This window comes from Chiloscyllium plagiosum, unplaced genomic scaffold (assembly GCF_037043375.1).
Source record: "Chiloscyllium plagiosum isolate Xiang-an unplaced genomic scaffold, Cpla_swu_hap1 HiC_scaffold_17, whole genome shotgun sequence".
In the NCBI taxonomy this organism is placed as follows: domain Eukaryota; kingdom Metazoa; phylum Chordata; class Chondrichthyes; order Orectolobiformes; family Hemiscylliidae; genus Chiloscyllium; species Chiloscyllium plagiosum.
In genome coordinates, this window is record NW_028270155.1 from 32,211,102 (window position 1) to 32,230,885 (window position 19,784).

The following is a 19,784-nucleotide window of genomic DNA, read 5'->3' on the forward strand; positions in this document are numbered from 1 at the left end:
ATAATGCAACTGGACCAATCTTTGCAATCAACATTTAAGTGTGCCAGCCAGACTACACTAACTCATCAGCTGAGGGAAGTTAGTAAGCAATAATCGGTAGGAACCCACCTTGTCCAAATTTTATCTGATGCCATAAATTGCTTGGAATCTGGAGTCAATGTTAAGGGCTCCAAGGAAAACTCCCTTCTGACATTAGGCTATTGTGGGAAGGGACGCAATTTTCAGAAAATTTCTAATGACAGGCTGTTGCTTACTGGTGTGTGGGACAGCTCTTCCAATTTTGATATGTTCCCAGATATACATCAGGAAAACTTTATACTTTCAGTTGGGCTGGACATGCCTTTGACTTGTTGTGGTCAAATCCAATATCAAGGACAATATTGAATCAATATTATTCTTATTAGAGCAGTGTCAATAGATTGATACAAATGAATGACTTGCTAGTCTAGAGGGCAGTTAAGAGACAGTCAATCACATCGCTCTGTGTATGGAAACCCATGTGGATGAGGCAAGGACAAGACTACAGATTGATTTCCCTAAAAAGGATATTAAAGAATTAGATGACAATTCTGTAGTCACATGGTCACCATTATTGAAATTAACTTGCTAACACTTTTTCTTAAATACATTGGATTTAAATTCCTTAACTGCCAGATCTTCTGGACGCTAGATTGCAAATCCTTGTAAACTTGTAACATAATGATGTCATCATTTTTCTTATGGTATGTTCCATGATTAAAATTATTTCTCAGTGTTATTATTAATAATCTTTCTAACTTTAAGATGCAATGTGTTTCTGCAAGTCTCCGAAATTTGCCTATCTAGAATAATTTCCCTAAAGGCTACGAATTCTGGAAAAAAAACTGATCATTCAAGGCTGAGATGAATTGACTTATTTTGTTAGGTAAGCATGTCATGGAGTATTGAGTTAAAGCAGTTAATGTGAGTTGAGGTACAGATCATCCAAACTAGAGCAAAGAGCAAGCTACTTCTGTTCCTGTGGTCTGATTTTAGTTCACAACTTGTCTCACAAACACAGTGATTCCAACTTCCCACCATAGCATTAGAAGCAGGGTGACTCCTGCATATTTGAGAAGCTGCAATTTAGTGAATATTGTTACTGTAACCTACCTTGCAAAAACGCTGTTCTAATACTTCGTGCTCCCACCTGAACTGCTTCATTTCTTTGTCCATAAGGTTAAGCTTTGCTCTAGCTCTCTGTGAAAAGAAAGATCATGCTGTATGTCACCATAATGGCTTTCACACTGACTGTTGAATTATTTTCAGAAGGCCTGTTGCCATTAACACAAACAATGGGCCATCCAAGCCACAAACCTTTTATTATCTAGGTACTCCTCATACCTTCATGATTAACTGGCAGAATTATACAATGTATCTGTTTTTCCACAACAAGATGGGGCTGTGTTGCTTCATGAAGGCCATCAGACCTGAATCTACCAAACCAACCATAACCTTATAGTTCTAGTAGTCAAGTACTTAAAAGGAAAGTGGCTAGCCTGGCACAAATACAAGTAGTAGCGTGATTGAACATTCTCCATTTGTCTGTCTGCAGCAACACCAACACTAAAGACTTGGCATCATACTTGACTTATAGTTAATTTGAATGGTAGCGTAAAATTAATTTCATCTAGCATTGATGATAAAGTTGGAATAGTTCTGCTGTACCATAGGCCTGTTCTCTCATTACAGAGAGACATCTGTTGGAAGTTTAACCTGAGGATCACACGCCTTAGGCGAGGGAGCAATTGAGAAAGACAGCCCTTCATGATAACATCAGATAGTGTGGGAATTGAACCCACACTGTTGGCATCACTCTGCATTTCGAATCAGCCACCCAGCCAAGTGAGCTAACCATACAATGATTACAAAGATTTCACAGAATCTCCAAATCCCATAATATCCAGTACCAACGAGGAACAAATCGACAAATATATAAGAACACCATTGCCTCCAAGTAGTCTACCACCCTGACTTGGTTCACATGCTCAGAATACACTGAATGGAGGAAAGGAGTGGTGTGTATGAGAGTGGAAAATCCCTAAGTTGTCTGGAAAAATTTAATCATATGGGAGGCAGGTAGGTGGGCCAGGGAAAGCATGACAAGGCCTTTTGCCAAGGCAGCCATTTGGCCACTAGATGAAGTGATTGGTTTTCAGGGAAATTTTTGAAGGATGAAAGAAATGATACAGTAGGGAAAAAAGTTCCAAGGCTTTAGCATATGTGGCTGATGGCAAGTTAAGAGCAAAGGCAGTCAAGAGGCTCAGGACACAAGAGTTGAAGGATTGTTATTTTTCAAGAGGTTAAAGAGATAAAGAGGGGCTGCAAGTCATGGAGGAATTTGCAAACAAGGTTTAAAATTTTGAAGTTAGTGGGTTGAGAACCAAATTAGCTCCGCAAGCATAATGGCAGTGGGCAAGGCGTGGTCAGTCTGTAGTGAGTAGAATTTTGAATGATTTCAAGATGGCGGAATATGGAAGACGGGAAACCAATGAGGAAAGCAATAGACCAGTTAAACATGGTGATAACATGAATGATGGTATTAATAGATGAGCCGTAACAATTAATGGGAATTGAAGGTCTTTGTGCTGTTGAGGATAAAAGATTTGAGATAAAGCTCAACAAGAGAAGTTGAAAAAGACTTGCATTTACACAATGCCTTTTATGGCTGAAGGATGTCCCCAAGCACTTTATAGCTAATGAAGTATAGTCAATGTTGTAATACAGGAATTCACCAGCTAACTTATGCACAGCAACCTGCTCAGACACTAATAATGACCAAGTAATCTGTTTTTGTAATGTTGACTGGGGTATAAATATTGGCCATGACATTGGAAATTACCCCTGCTTTTCTTCAAAATAATGCCATGGAATCTTTTTGTTCACCCAAGTAAGCAGATCGAATGGCAGTTTAACATCTCAACTGAAGGCCAGCACCTTCAAGAATAAACAGAAGGTCACCTTCACTTTTGGGCCTAAATACTGAGTGGAGCTTGAATCCACTATTTTCTGACTCAAGTGAGAATGCTATCAACTGACAAACAGCAAATATCTGCTCCAGTTTCCTCCCACAATCCAAAGATGTGCAGGTCAGGTGAATTGGCAATACTAAATTGCCCATAGTGTTAGGTGCATTAGGTAGTGTTAGGTAGGGTAGGGGAATGGGTCTGTGTGGGTTACTCTTCGGAGGGTCAGTGTGGACTTGTTGGGCCAAAGGGCCTGTTTCCATAGTGTAGGTAATCTAATCTGTTAAAAAAAATTAAAGCAAAAAACTGCAAATCCATGAAATCTGAAAAAAAAATTAAAATTCTGAAGAAACTTATCAGGTTGTGTAGTTTCGTTCAGTTCAAAACTGACACACCAGATGAAGTGGAGATGAAGCAGAATGCATGTGTAATGTATAGGAGAACTATGGCTTGACTTCAGATAATGCTGCTCAGGGATAGCATGCAGATGTGACATTGTGGAAATCAAGAACAAACACAGGAAAAAAGAGCAAGCCTGGGATGGAGGTCATGACTAAATAGATAAGAATGAAACCCAGTAAGATCAGTTGCACAACTGAGGGTGGACATCAGAGGAAGATGGTGTATTCAATCATGTTGAAACTTGCAGATGGATTGAGAAGAATAAGGAACGATAGTGAACCAGGCTCACAGTCACAGATTGTCATTTATGGATAATTGGGAATCATTTCAGTGTTGTGGCAGGAAAGAACTCTGATTTGAGTGGTTTAAAGATGGAGTTGTAGCAACATTGAAGACCAAAATGATAGGCATCAATACATTTAAGGACTGCATGGACTAAAGGGATGTTGGAGTTATATAGTTGTTTGGAGAATGGGGTTCTAAGAAATTGGGAATTAACAGAAGATCTGAGAGTAGGACGGACAGTTCCCGAGAAAGGCAAATATTTAGAATTCAGTTAGTAAGTGATCAGGGAGAGACATTAAGTAGTCATCAATTTAGGTGGAACAAAAAATGAGATTGATGGACAAGATTGATTGGTTACAGTCCAACAGGCTATTTGAAGCACTAGCTTTCAGATTGGATTTACAGATTCTTACTTGGATTCATGCAGTTTTTGAGCAAAGTAAAATGTAATTCTGCAAGTACAAATTCACCCCACAAACTTATATGTATGCATGTGGTTTTGTGTGTGTGTGTGTGTGTGTGTGTGTGGTGGGGGGAAAGAGAGGTGGTCTGTGAGAGAGTGTGTCCAGTACTTCCCAGGAGCCGAAAAGTTACACCATGTTCTTCGCAGCCTGCAACATATTATCAATGAGGATGAGCACCGCGCCAAGACCTTCCCCACACTTCCACTTCTCACCTTTAAACAACCACCAAACCTCAAACAGATCATTGCTCGTAGCAAACTGTCCGGCTTTCAGGGCGATACCATACAACCTTGTCACGATAGACGCTGCAAGATGTGTCAGAATGTTAGCACGGATACCACCATTATGCGTGGGGACACCTCCCATCCTGTATGTGGCAGGTACTCATACAACTCAGCCAACGTTGTCTATCCCAAACGCTGCAGACAAGGATGCCCTAAGGCATGGTACATTGGCGAGACCAAGCAGAGGCTACGGCAATGGATGAATGGACACCACACAACAATCCAACAGACAGGAGTGTTCCCCTCCCGGTTGGAGAACACTTCTGTGGGACATTCGACCTTGGACTTTCAGTGACTCTCCTCCAAGGCGGACTTCGGGAAGGTGGCTGAGCAGAGGCTGATAGCCAAGTTCGATACCCATGGGGTGGCCTCAACCGGAACCTTGGGTTCATTTCACACTACAGGTGACCCCATTGCACTATATACACACACAGACAGACAGACAAGACACACACACACACAGACAGACACACTCACGCAGACCCTCTCTCATATGCTCACACATACACTCCCACACACACTCTCTCACAGACATATACCCCTTTGCACTCACACTCACACATATACACATACTCTCTCACAGACACATATAACCACACACACACACACACACATAAGTTTGTGGAGTGAATTTGTACTTGCAGAATTATATTTTACTTTGCTCAAAAACTGCATGAATCTACGTTGGAGTCTGTAAATCCAATTTTTAGATTAGAATCAGTCTGACTATTGTGGCACAGACAGCCTCATACAGGGAAGCTAACACCTTCAGTACATTATCTGGGCAGACAAGGCACCAATTATTAAAGTTCACTTGAGAATGTAACTTTTAAAAAAGTTTTGTGATTAACATATGAAAGAACTGAAACCAACATGGTCATTCTAAAAGATGAGAGACTTAACAAACAACCCAGGTCTTTTTCAATATATAATTTCAGTTACATCACACTGTAAACTTGTGCTACAAATTCTGTGTCTTACAATCTTATTCTCCACAACCACCTGATGAAGTAGCAGCACTCCGAAAGCTAGTGCTTCTAACTAAACCTGCTGGACTATAACTTGGCACTGTGTAATTTTTAACTTTGTACACCCCAGTCCAACACTGGCATCTCCAAATCAAGATTGATTGGAAATAGTAAAACTACAGACATGGCTTTATGGCTGAACCAGGATGATACTTGAGGAGTAACTTTGTTTACTGGCAAAGGGGAGGGAAGGATGTGGCAGACGTAAGTGAACAAATAAAGTAAATCTTAGTAGCAAAAACATTCATAATCTCCTCACTTCTTATTGGAGATGTATTACAATTTCTTCATTGTTGTTCGGTCAAAATTCCTTTGCAGGAATATCTTTGTAATACAGATAGCAATGTTTCAAGGTGATAGTCCACAATGTCTTCTTAGACTAACAGACAGTGTGCAATAAATGTCAACTTTGCTGACACTACCATCACTACCATGTTTTGGCAGACATGAACATTCTGAATTGAGAGTGTATTGCTGGAAAAGCACAGCAGGTCAGGCAGCATCCAAGGAGCAGGAAAACTGACATTTCGGGCCAGAGCTCTGGCCTGAGACGTTGATTTTCCTGCTCCTCGGATGCTGCTTGACCTGCTGTGCTTTTCCAGCAATACACTCTCAACTCTGATCTACATCTTTTGCAGACCACACTGTCTGCCATGAATATTCTGCAAACATTTTACAAAATATTCTCCAGCTTAGCAATGCAGTTAAATAAATTTATATTACTGTGAGCATCTCTACAAAATGCAAGTTACTATGAATCATTAAATATTACTGATTGTATAACCAAAAAGTAGGGGAACCAATAACAGTCACATAAACGCAAGCTGTTATACACATCAACTTGCAACTACGATACTTACAGAAAGAAAACCTTTATCTTGTTCATAGTTGGCCAATAGTTTATTAAGTCTTGTCACCTCATCCTTTGCCTTATGCAGTGGCTCTGTCAGTCGCTTATTTTGAAACTGAACCTCCCACATTTCCTTTTCTAATCGTTCTTCTTTTAACTTCATTTCCTCCATTTGTTCCTAAGGAATTAGAGCAAAATTTGATGATCGTGGCTTACCATTACAAACTATGTTTACAAAATCAGGAGTAAATATAGAGTAAATCAACCACAAGAAATAAAATCTTTAATATGCACATAAAGATGTTTGTTAATATCTATTATGTGACAAAGTAACAATGTACTAAACCTTTGTTCAGTAAATGACATCACTTGAGCATTTTACTTAATACTAACACAAAGATCACAAAAACGTTTGCAGAAGCAACATCTTCAGATATGAAGCTATCAGCCAATTCACCTCCCTTAAAGAACAGTCACAATGTTTCCAGTGCAGTAACACACAGATCACTAACTGATTAATTACATGATCTTTGATAGCTGATCTTACAGACTGCACATGTTCCTTTGCCACATTCACATCAACTGCCATGCTATTGCATGGCTTTCACTTCCAGAATCCATGCAGCAAGAGAAAAGCGCATGATATTAAAAGGCTTTGCCAGCTTATTGCTTCATATGTCAGTCTGCCCGATGGACTACCATTGCAGAGTAAAGTAAGTTTTGTGGTGGCAATGCAATCAAATGAATAAGGTATACTCTAGGAACTGATTTGTGAAGCCAGTATACTACAGTAGTAGAAATATAAGAGATTATTCAGACCATCATTTCAGGCAGCCTCTCGACAAGAGCAGCTTATCTACTCCTGCTCCTCTGCTGACCTGAGTTTATTTTTTTCAGCTGCTTATCTAATAGAACCATGTACGATACGAAAGTCGGAGGAGTTGTTGACAGTGAGGAAGGATGTGGCAGGTTACAGCAGGATATAGAGAAGCTGCAGAGCTGGGCAGAAAGGTGGCAAATGGAATTCAATGTAGCTAAGTGTGAGGTGATTCACTTTGGGAAGAATAACAAAAAGATGGGGTACTGGGCTAATGGTCGGATACTTGGTAGTGTGGATGAGCAGAGGGATCTTGGTGTCCATGTACACAGATCTCTGAAAGTTGCCACCCAGGTAAATAGTGCGGTGAGGAAGGCATGTGGCGTACTGGCTTTTATTGGTAGAGGAATTGAGTTCCGGAGTCCTGAGGTCATGATGCAGTTGTATAAGACTCTGGTGCGGCCGCATCTGGAATATTGTGTGCAGTTTTGGTCGCCATACTATAGGAAGGATGTGGAGGCACTGGAACGGGTGCAGAGGAGGTTTACCAGGATGTTGCCTGGTATGGAAGGAAGATCGTATGAGGAAAGACTGAGACACTTGGGGCTGTTTTCATTAGAGAAAAGAAGGTTTAGGGGTGACTTGATTGAGGTGTACAAGATGATTAGGGGGTTAGATAGGGTTGACAGTGTGAACCTTTTCCCGCGTATGGAGTCGGGTATTACAAGGGGGCATAGCTTTAAATTAAGGGGGGGTAGATATAGGACTGAAGTTAGGGGTAGGTTCTTCACTCAGCGAGTCGTAAGTTCATGGAATGCCCTGCCAGTAGCAGTGGTGGACTCTCCCTCTTTATGGGCATTTAAGCGGGCATTGAATAGGTATATGGAGGATAGTGGGTTAGTATAGGTTAGGTGGGCTTGGATCAGCGCAACATCGAGGGCCAAAGGGCCTGTACTGCGCTGTATTCTTCTATGTTCTATGTTCTATGTAGGATGAAGAAATATTATGGGGAATGTTTCTGCATCCCATATGCAAGGTCAGAGCAATGCAAACTGAGCAGAGGCCCCAAAACCAACTCATGACCACAGAAGTGACCTTTGCAAAAAGTGCCTCAACAACTTGAAAGCAACCAGCACTATTTTGGGTGCTCCAGAAAAACTAATTTAGAGGCCTATTTGCAGAGTGACCAGTGGTAGAGTGACATCACAAGTTAACTACAACTAACTCATTTCAGTTTTGACCTCCAAGATGATATCAGAGTTCGCAGCACAGTATGTGGGCTCCTGCCCCAAGCAGATTGTCCACTTTCACATTACTTTCTTCCTTAACAGCTTTTTTCGTACTTTACTTACCTTCTGTGGACAGATTGAGTCAGCGTAGGGGATAGTGAGAGAGCGCAGGGGAGAGAGTGATTGAGCCCATTGGGGAGGAGACCAAACCAGCATGGGGATAGCGAGACAATGAGCCTAGCGTGGCTGCAATAGAAGTCCCTTGGCATCTGCGGCAAGGATAGCAGGCAGCCGAAGGTCTCCTGGCACCTGCAGCAGCATTGGGCAAGGGGAGATCACACCCTTGTGGGGAGTGTGAGCCCAGCATGGCTAAATACTTAAGAAAGACTGCAATGTTGAATTTTAACTTTATTTTTCTATTTTGTACCTAGGCACCTTTGTACCGAATGTGGCACCAATTATGAGCAGCTTTATACTCAGAAATGACATTCTACTTACCGGGCAAGAATCTCCACATCTATTTCTCATAGATGCTGAGAACCATCAAGATGAAGAAACAGCAATTTGATTTAAAATGAAATATCAGAGATAATAGGACAGTGTGCAAATCCACTATGGTTGAATGTCTCCTTATAAAAACTTTGTTATTATTCTTTCAACAAAGTATAAAACACCCGTGATTTTACTTGCACCCATGTACAAATATCTAGAATGTAATTATCTAATAACGTGGAACATCTAACCTTCAATGAGTTAATTAGTGCAAGGTTGTTAAGAGTAATATCATTGTAGTAATTTTTGATATCACTGAATGCTTTTTCATGGTTTTTCATCAAGGCATTGATCTGACCATTCTTTCTTTCTTCAATTTCATGAATTTCTGTTTTTCTTTTCAATTCCATCTCATCACGCAGCACATCCATCTTCTTTTGATACTTGGCTTCGATATCTGGGAGTGGTGAAGGTCCAATTAGAAGATTTTCTTACAGAAAGTGATGAAATCAATCACAAATACATTGCATTATCCAGAGCAAAAGGAAATAATGCCTAGTTAGAGCCATAGAGATGCACAACACAGAAACAGACCCTTCGGTCCAATCCGTCCATGCCGACCAAACATCCCAACCCAATTTAGTCCCACCTGCCAGCACCCGGCCCATATCCCTCCAAATCCTTCCTATTCATATACCCATCCAAATGCCTCTTAAATGTTGCAATTGTACCAGCCTCCACCACATCCTCTGACAGCTCATTCCATACATGTACCACCCTCTGTGTGAAAAAGTTGCTCCTTAGGTCTCTTTTATATCTTTCCCCTCTCACCCTAAATCTATGCCCTCTACTTCTGGACTCCCCCACCCCAGGGAAAAGACTTTGTCTATTTATCCTATCCACACCCCTCATAATTTTGTAAAGCTCTATAAGGTCACCCCTCAGCCTTCGATGCTCCAGGGAAAACAGCCCCAGCCTGTTCAGCCTCTCCCTATAGCTCAAATCCTCCAACCCTTGTAAATCGTTTCTGAACCCTTTCAAGTTTCACAACATCTTTCTGATAGGAAGGAAACGCAATATTCTAACAGTGGCCTAACCAATGTCCTGTACAGCCGCAACATGACCTCCCAACTCCTGTACTCAATACTCTGACCGATAAAAGAAAGCATACCAAATGCCTTCTTCACTATCCTATCTACCTGCGACTCCACTTTCAAGGAGCTATGAACCTGCACTCCAAGGTCTCATTGTTCAGCAACACTCCTTAGGACCTTACCATTAAATGTATATGTCCTGCTAAGATTTGCTTTCCCAAACTGCAGCACCTCGCATTTAGCTGAATTAAACTCCATCTGCCACTTCTCAGCCCATTGGCCCATCTGGTCATGATCCTGTTGTAATCTGAGGTAACACACTTCACTGTCCACTACACCTCCAATTTTGCTGTCATCTGCAAACTTACTAACTGTACCTCTTATGCTTGCATCCAAATCATTTATGAAAATGACAAAAAGTAGAGGACCCAGCATTGATCCTTGTGGCACTCCACTGGTCACAGGCCTCCAGTCTGAAAAACTACTCTCTATCCTCTGTCTTCTACCTTTGAGCCAGTTCTGTATCCAAATGGCTAGTTCTCCCTGCATTCCATGAGATCTAACCTTGCTAATCAGTCTTCCATGGGGAACCTTGTCGAACACCTTACTGAAGTCCATATAGATCACATCTACTGCTCTGCCCTCATCAATCCTCTTCGTTACATCTTCAAAAAAAATCAATCAAGTTTGTGAGACACGATTTCCCACGCACAAAGCCATGTTGACTATCCCTAATCTATACTTGCCTTTCTAAATACATGTACATCCAGTCCCCCAGGATTCCCTCCAACAACTTGCCCACCACCGACGTCAGGCTCACTGGTCTATTGTTCCCTGGCTTGTCCTTACCACCGTTCGTAAAGAGTGGCACCACGTTAGCCAACCTCCAGTCTTCCGGCACCTCACCTGTGACTATCAATGATACAAATATCTCAGCAAGAGGCCCAGCAATCACTTCCGTAGCTTCCCACAGAGTTCTAGGGTACACCTGATCAGGTCCTGGGGATTTATCCACTTTTATGCATTTCAAGACATCGAGCGCTTCCTCCTCTGTAATCTGGACACTTTGCAAGGTGTCACCATCTATTTCTCTACAGTCTATATCTTCCATATCCTTTTCCACAGTAAATACTGATGTAAAATACTCGTTTAGTATCTCCCCCTTGTCCTGCGGGTCCACACTAAGGTTGCCTTGCTGATCACTGAGGGGCCCTATTCTCTTCCTTGTTACCTTTTTGTCCTTAATGTATTTGTAAAAACCCTTCGAATTCTCCTTAACTCTTTGCCAAAGCTATCCCATGTCCCCTTTTTGCACTCCTGATTTCCCTCTAAAGTATACTCCTAATGCCTTTACACTATTCTAAGGATTCACTCGATCTATCCTGTCTATACTTTACATATGCTTTCTTCTTTTTCTTAACCAAACCCTCAATTTCTTTAGTCATCCAGCATTCCCTACACCTACCAGCCTTTCCTTTCACCCTAACAGGAATATTCTTTCTCTGGATTCTTGTTGTCTCATTTCTGAAGGCTTCCCAATTTTCAGCCTTCCCTTCACCTGTGAACATCTGCCCCCAATCAGCTTTCGAAAGTTCTTGCCTAATACCGTCAAAATCGGCCTTTCTCCAATTTAGAACTTCAACTTTTAGATCTGGTCTATCCTTTTCCATCACTATTTTAAATCAAATAGAATTATTGTCGTTGGCCCCAAAGCGCTCCCCCCACTGACACCTCAGTCACCTGCCCTGTCTTATTTCCCAAGATTAGGTCAAGTTTTCCACCTTCTCAAGTAGGTACATCCACATACTGAATCAGAAAATGTTCTTGTACACACTTAACAAATGTGAAAAAGTTGACATTCCAATTTTTCATTTCTTCATTGGAGAAAGTGCCTCCACAATCTCAGACATATTTCCATGATATCAAGCTTTGAATTTGGGGATAGGATCAAATGCCTAACATGTCAGTAGAAGGAATACCTGTCATACTAAGTTTCCAACAGCAGTGCGTCGAAATGACAGATCAAAATTAATTAGAAAATGTTACAAAGAACAAACAAATTTAATATCAATTTTCATATTCTTATTCTTTCTATGGATTTTATTGAAAAAGTGAGAACAAACAGTTGTGTTAGGGGACTCTCTAGTCCGAGGCACAGACAGACTTTTCTGTGGTCAGCAGTGAAAAACCTGAACGGTGTGTTACCTCCCTGGTGCCAGAATCAAGGATATTTCAGAGAGGGTGCAGAATGTTCTCAAGGGGAACCAATGACATAGGAAGGGAGAATATACAGAGTTAGAGCAGATGAATGCAAGGCTGAGCATCTGCTGTATGGAGAATGATTCACATTTTTGGATCATTGGAACCTCTTCTGGGGTAGAAGTGACCTGTGCAAGAAGGATGGATTGTACCTGAATTGGAAGGGGACTAATATACTGGCAGGGAGATTTGCTAGAGCTGCTCAGGAGGATTTAAACTAGTAAGGTGGGGGGTTCCCAGGGAGATAGTGAGGAAAGAGATCAACCTTGAGACTGATACAGTTGAGAAAAGAAGCAAGTCAAACAGTCATGGCAGGCAGGTAGAAAGCACAGAACAAGGTAGTCCTGATAAACTGCATTTATTTCAATGCAAGAGGCCTAACAGGGAAGGCAGATGAACTCAGAGCATGGTTTGGAACATGCGACTTGGATATCATAGCAATTACAGAAACATGGCTCAGGGATGGACAGGACCGGCAGCTTAATGTTCCAGGATACAAATGCTACAGGAAGGACAGAAAGGGAGAGAAGAAAGATGGGGGAGTGGCATTTTTGATAGGGATAGCATTACTGCCGTACTGCGGGAGATATTCCCAGAAATACATTCAGGGAACTTATTTGGGTTGAATTGAGAAACAAGAAAGGGATGATCACCTTATTGGGATTGTATTATAGACCTCTTAATAGTCAGAGGGAAATTGAGAAACAAATCTGTAAGGAGATCTCAGTTATCTGTAAGAATAACAGGATGGTTATGGTAGGGGATTTTAACTTTCCAAATATAGACTGGGACTACTATAGTGTTACGGGTTTAGATGGAGAGGAATTTATTAAGTGTGTTCAGGAACATTCTCTGATTCAGTATGTGGATGTACCTACTACAGAAGGTGCAAACTTTGACTTAGTAATGAGAAATAAGGCAGGGCAGCTGACTGAGGGGTCAGTGGGGGGGGGGGGGCACTTTGGGGCCAGTGACCATAATTCTATTAGTTTTAAAATAATGATGAAAAAGGATAGACCAAATCTAAAAGTTGAAGTTCTAAATTGGAGGAAGGTTATTTGACAGTATTAGGCAACAACTTTTAAAAGCTGATTGGGGCAGATGTTCGCAGGTAAAGGTACAGCTGGAAAATGGGAAGCCTTCAGAAATTAGGTAGTAAGAGTTCAAAGACATTATATTCCAGTTAGGGTGAAAGGAAAAGCTGGTAGATGTAGAGAATACTGGATGACGAAAGAAATTGAGTGTTTGGTTAAGGAAAAGAAGGAAGCATATGTCAGGTATCACAAAAGAGATTGAATGCATTCTCAAAATAGTGTAAAGGCAGTAGGAGTATACTTAAGAGGGAAATCAGTAGGGCAAAAAGGGGACATGAGATAGCTTTGGCAAATAGAGTTAAGGAGAATCCGAAGGGTTTTTACAAATACATTAAGGACAGAAGGGTAACGAGAGAGAGAATACGGCCCCCTCAAAGATCAGCAAGGCGGCCTTTGTGTGGAGCCACAGGAGATGGGGGAGATACTAACTGAGAACTTTGCACAAATGTTTACTGTGGAAAAGGACATGGAAGATATAGAATGTAGGGAAATAGATGGCGACATCTTGAAAAATGTCCAAATTACAGAGGAGGAAGTGCTGGATGTCTTGAAATGCATAAAAGTGGATAAATCCCCAGGACCTGATCTGGTGTACCCTAGAACTCTGTGGGAAGCTATGGAAGTGATTGCTGGGCCTCTTGTTGAGATATTTGTATCAACGATAGTCACACGTGAGGTGCCGGAAGACTGGAGGTTGGCTAAGAAGTGCCACTGTTTAAGAAGGGTGGTAAGGACAAGCCAGGGAACTATAGACGGTGAGCCTGATGTTGCTGGTGGGCAAGTTGTTGGAGGGAATCCTGAGGGACAGAATATACGTGTATTTGAAAAAGCAAGGACTGATTAGGGATAGTCAACATGGCTTTATGCGTGGGAAATCATGTCTCACAAACTTGATTGAGTTTTTTGAAGAAGTAACAAAGAAGATTGATGAGGGTGGAGTGGTGACGAGATCTATATGGACTTCAGTAAGGCGCTCGACAAGGTTCCCCATGGGAAACTGGTTAGCAAGTTTAGATCTCATGGAAAACAGGGAGAACTAGCCATTTGGATACAGAATTGGTTCAAAGGTAGAAGACAGAGGATGGTAGTGGATGGTTGTTTTTTAGACTGGAGGCCTGTGACCAGTGGAGTGCCACAAGGATCAGTGCTGAGTCCACAACTTTTCGTCATTTATATAAACAATTTGGATGTGAGCATAAGAGGTATAGTTAGTAAGATTGCAGATGACACCAAAATTGGAGATGTAGTGGATAGCGAAGAAGGTTACCTCAGATCATAACTGAATCTTGATCAGATGGGCCAATGGGCTGAGAAGAGGCAGATCAAGTTTAATTTAGATAAATGCAGGGTGCTGCATTTTGGGAAAGCAAATCTTAGCAGGACTTATACACTTAATGGTAAGGTCCTAGGGAGTGTTGCTGAACAATGAGACCTTGGAGTGCAGGTTCATAGCTCTTTGAAAGTGGAGTCACAGGTAGATAGGATAGTGAAGAAGGTATTTGGTATGCTCTCCTTTACAGGAGTTGGGATATCATGTTGCGGCTGTACAGGACATTGGTTAGGTCATGGTTGGAATATAGTGTGCAATTCAGGTCTCCTTCCTATCAGAGGGTGTTGTGAAACTTGAAAGGGTTCAGAAAAGACTTACAAGGATGTTGCTAGGGTTGGAGGATTTCAGCTACAGGGAGAGGTTGAATACGCTGGAGCTGTTTTCCCTGGAGTGTTGGAGGCTGAGAGATGACCTTATAGAGGTTTACAATATCATGAGGAGCATGGATAGGATAAATAGACAAAGTCTCTTCCCTGGTGTGGGGGAGTCCAGAACTAGAGGGCATAGGTTTAGGGTGAGAGGGGAGAAATATAAAAGAGACGTAAGCGGCAACGTTTTCACGCAGAGAGTGGTACATGTCTGGAATGAGCTGCCAGAGGAAGTGGTGAGGCTCGTACAATTGCAACATTTAAAAGGCATCTGGATTGGTGTATGAATAGAAAGGGTTTGGAGGGATATGGGCCGTATGGGTGAGTTGGACTGAAGGGTCTGTTTCTGTGTTGTACATCTCTATAACTCTACGATAAAAGCATTAATTTAGATTTAAGGTAGTCCGTTCTCAGATGGGAATGATCCAGCTGCAATTCCACACAGTTTTGTGGAGCCTGAATTCACAAATTCACCAAAAAATACATTAAAGTTTACACTCTAGGATACTCTACAGCTGAACGAACAGTTGAAACTGTGCAGCATGCGCTATGTTTGGTCACCCAATTAAGTTCTAAGGAAATAGGAGTCTTGAGTTTACCTTCAGACATCAATATGGAAACTGAAGCAATGTTCAGATGACACTTCAGTTGTCTAGCAATCAACATTTAGGAAGACGGCTTTGTTGACACAACTGGCAGAAGTGGAACAGACACCAACATGTACAAAGTTTCTGTTTGGATACTCTATTTCTAGGTATCCCTTCTGTGTACTCTTGCTTTTAACTATGGCAACTTTTACTAGGCTGACAAAATTCTTAGCAAATTTAAAATTCAAACCCAAATTCTTCATACAAGCTTTTGTATTCAGTGGAAATCAGAATTGAAGCTTTGATCATAACAATATGAGCTTTTAAGAGTTTCTGACTGACAAAATTCAGACTAACCTTGTGATTGTTTCTCAAAGTCATTCCACAATCTTGTAATCTCTTCATCATTTTTCTATTATTGAATATGAAAAGAAATCTTAATTAAAAGCTCACAGGAGTTTCATAACATACTGCTGCTGATGCCTTTTCTATGTGTTCAAGTGAAGAATTTACATATACTAATGATCTTCTTATGGGAGTTTTCCAGCATTTTATCCTTTTAACTTGAATTTTCAGAATTTTTAATTTCCCATTTTATTTTTGAATTAGAACAATTCACCTTTCACTTTATCTTAAAAAGGCTTGCTCTTGCCAAGCTGCTTTATTTTTGCAAAGCTTTTCATATAATTCCTTCACGTGATCTACCCTTGTCCGTTAACTTGTAGTACAACATTCTGGAGTGTTATTAAAATAAAATAACAATATTTACCAGCCACTGTAGTTTTATAATGAAATGGTACTGAGCACAAAAATAATTAAAATAAAGAAGAAATGTGTTCCATCTCTCTCAATTTAAAGAGAGTAACACTAGTGCTTTGGAAAGGAGATCATTGCTCCATTATGGATACTTGCCCAAATCTCCAAATAGTTTTCTTTGGTTAATTCTAGAACTAATAGCTCTGACTCTTAACTATAAACACAAATTCATTATGTGAATCTTGAAATCTACCATGGCATTTTATTCTGCTACACCTCAGTCCATAGTCCATAGTCCTATCAACTTCTTAATGCATCAAGTATTTCCTAAACTTCATTTTCTTTTGATATCATTAGATTTAAGCTGGGTACCAAGTTTGTTTTAAATATTCAGCTTAACAAAAAAAGTTTCAAAATTTAATTTCTCAATACTTGCAAAATTTTAAACTAGACCCCTTGGACAATACTTTGTCTTCAAAGTCATTCAAAAATAATTAAACCACAATGACCCCAATATTGTCCCCTAAGGAACCCCAAGATCAGATAAATTCCACTCTGTTGCCTCCCAACATGAGTCCTGCATAAGATTCTACCATTTAGCCATTGGCACAATTTTTTTTCACATTCTTGAGGATAATTATGGATAAATAACATAGTTAATTGAAGCATACCAGTTTCAATGTTTTCACCATGTTTTGATTGGAGAGCTCTTGTTCCTTCAGCTGCACCTTTAAGTTTCTGATATCATTTAGTATATCATGTTCTTGGTCATGATGCTCTTTTTGCTCCAGTTTCATGGCTACTGTATTCTCTGCCTTCAACTCAGCAAGGTTGTTCTGATGTTCATATAATAAATGTTTGACTTTCTGCTTATAGACCTGTGGGATGAAGAAAATATAAACTAGGCTAAGGGAACTATAAAACAATTTACAATTTAAAATATTAGCGGAAATATTTTCTTCCTGCTGAACTGACAATATTTCTCAAGAAATAATGCTTTCCTCCATCTTTGATAAACATCCTGAACTATACTGACTGTCCAACATTGTTCACGTGTTTGGAAAATGTGGAAAAAGTTAAGAATGAAATTTCTAATAAACTGCTTATTTTTTTCAAACTATTTGCTTGTAGTCTATTTAATCATCTTTTAGCGACTTTTATCAAAAACTTATAAATTATTAATGAAAATGTTATAGACAGTAAAACCCAACTACCACTATGCAACTAGTGAACATCGTATGTGGAATGACAAAGTGTGAATATTGATTTGGCAGACTTGTAAAGATTTCTAACAGCCAACGTAAGATAACTTATGCAAAATGCAGGGAGGGTGGCTAAATGGTGTTTTAGTAGAAAGTGAGGACTGCAGATGCTGGAGATCAGAGTCAAGAATGTGGTGCTGGAAAAGCACAGCAGGTCAGGCAGCATCCGAGTAGCAGAAGAATCGATGTTTCGGGCATAGGCTCTTCATCAGGAATTAGACTTTTGGGCCGGGGGGCTAAGAGATAAATGGGAGGGGGGTGGAGTTGGGGGGAAGGTAGCTGAGAATGCGATAGGTAGATGAATGTGAGGGAGAAGGTGACAGGTCAGAGAGGAGGGTGGAGCAGATAGATGGGAAAGGTGATGGACAGGTCAGGAGGGCAATGCCGAGTTGGAGGCTTGGGACTAATGGGGGGGGGGGGGGGGGGGAGCAGGGGAAATAAGGAAACTGTTGAAATTCACATTAATCCTGTGTGGTTGCAGGATCCGAATTAGGAATATGAGACTTTCTTCCTTCAGGCATCGGGTGGTAAGGGTTGGGCAATGGAGGAGGCTCAGGACTTGCATGTCGTTCACAGGGTGGGAGCGGGGGTTGAAGTGTTCAGCCACAGGGCAGTGTGATTGGTTGGTGTGGGTGTCCGAGAGGTGTTCTCTAAAGCGATCCACAAGTAGGCATCCTGTCTACTCAATGTAGAGGAGACCACATCCGGTGCAATGGATAAAGTAGATGACATTGGTGGAGGTACAGGTAAATTTCTGTCAGATGTGGAAGGATACTTTGGGGCCTTGGATGGAAGTGAGAGGAGTGGTGTGGCACAGGTTTTGCACTTCCTGTGGTGTCAGGGAAAGGTGCCAGGAGTGGGATGGTGGGGGCTGGGGGTGGGGGAATCTGATAAGGGAGTCACGGAGGGAATGGTCTCTTCAGAATGCTGATGGGGTGGGGAGGGAAAAGTATATCTGGTGAGGAGATCCATTTGTAGGTGTCAGAAGTGACGGAGGATAATGCGATGTATGTGGAGGTTGGTGGAGTGGAAGCTGAGGACCTGAGGGTTCTGTCCTTGAGTTGGGGGCATGGGGTTCAAGGGCGGTGGTGTGGAAAGTGGAGGAGATACGTTGGATGGCATCGTCGACCACGTGGGAAGGGAAGTTGCAATCTTGGAAGAAGGACGCCATCTGGGATTTCTAAAGTGGAATTGGTCATCCTGGGAACAGGTGCGGCAGAGGTGGAGGAATTGGGAATAAGGGATGGCATCTTTACAGAAGGTAGGGTGGGAGAAGTTGTAGTCTAGGCAGGTGTGGGAGTCAGTAGGTTTGTAGTAGATGTCTGTAGGTTTGTAATAGATGGAGATGGAAAGGTCCAGGAAGCGGAGGGAGGTGTCCAAGATGGTCCAGGTGAATTTGACATCGGGGGTGAAACGGGTTTGTGAAGTTGATGAACTGTTCAACCTCCTCATGGGAGCACGAGGTAGCGCCGATACAGTCATCGATGTAGCAGGGGAACAGGTGGGGGGTGGTGCCGGTGTAACTGCAGAAGATGGACTGTTCCATGTACCCAACAAAGAGGAAGGCATAGCTGGGTCCCATGTAGATGTCCATGGCTACGCCTTTGGTTTGGAGGAAGTGGGAGGATTGGAAGGAGAAGTTGTTGAGGGTGAGGACCAGTTCAGCCAGGCGGATGAGAGTGTCAGTGGAAGGGTAGTGGTTGAAGGGTGTGAGAGGAAGAAACGGAGGGCTTGGAGGTCTTTGTCATGGCGGATGGATGTGTACACGGACTGGATGTCCATGGTGAATATGAGGCATTGGGGGCCGGAGAAATGAACATCTTGGAGGAGGTGAAGGGCATGGGTAATATACCAAACGTAAGTGGGGAGTTTCTGGACTAAGGGGAACAGGACGGTGTCAAGGTATGCAGAGATGAGTTCAGTGGAACAGGAGCAGGATGAGACAATGGGTCAACCAGGGAAGTCAGGTTTGTGAATCTTTGGTAGAGGTAGAAATTGGCAGCGTAGGGCTCACGGACAATGAGGCTGGAGGCTGTGGATGGGAGATCCCCAGAGGTGATGAGATTGTGGATGGTCTAGAAGATAATGGTTCCGTGATGGGAGGTGAGGTCGTGATTGAGGGGGCAGTAGGAGGAGATGCCTGCGACGGTGTTAGCAACAAAGATTGAGCTAAGAAACCAAATTGGGTTGAGTTTAATT

At 41.7% G+C, this 19,784-nt stretch overlaps 1 protein-coding gene across 3 annotated transcripts in view; it reads right to left on the reverse strand.

Annotated features, from left to right (window-relative positions):
* drc4 (dynein regulatory complex subunit 4) overlaps positions 1 to 19,784 on the reverse strand; it is a 44,240-nt gene that overhangs the window by 18,552 nt on the left and 5,904 nt on the right. For all 3 annotated transcript variants that reach the window (XM_087995801.1, XM_087995800.1, XM_087995799.1), the window contains exons 4-8: positions 16,995 to 17,201; positions 15,925 to 15,979; positions 9,087 to 9,292; positions 6,308 to 6,475; positions 1,132 to 1,218 (exon numbers count right to left, since the gene is read on the reverse strand). In XM_087995801.1, coding sequence (XP_087851927.1) covers positions 1,132 to 1,218; positions 6,308 to 6,475; positions 9,087 to 9,292; positions 15,925 to 15,979; positions 16,995 to 17,201 — 723 coding nt within the window. The remainder of the gene's footprint in view (positions 1 to 1,131; positions 1,219 to 6,307; positions 6,476 to 9,086; positions 9,293 to 15,924; positions 15,980 to 16,994; positions 17,202 to 19,784) is intronic.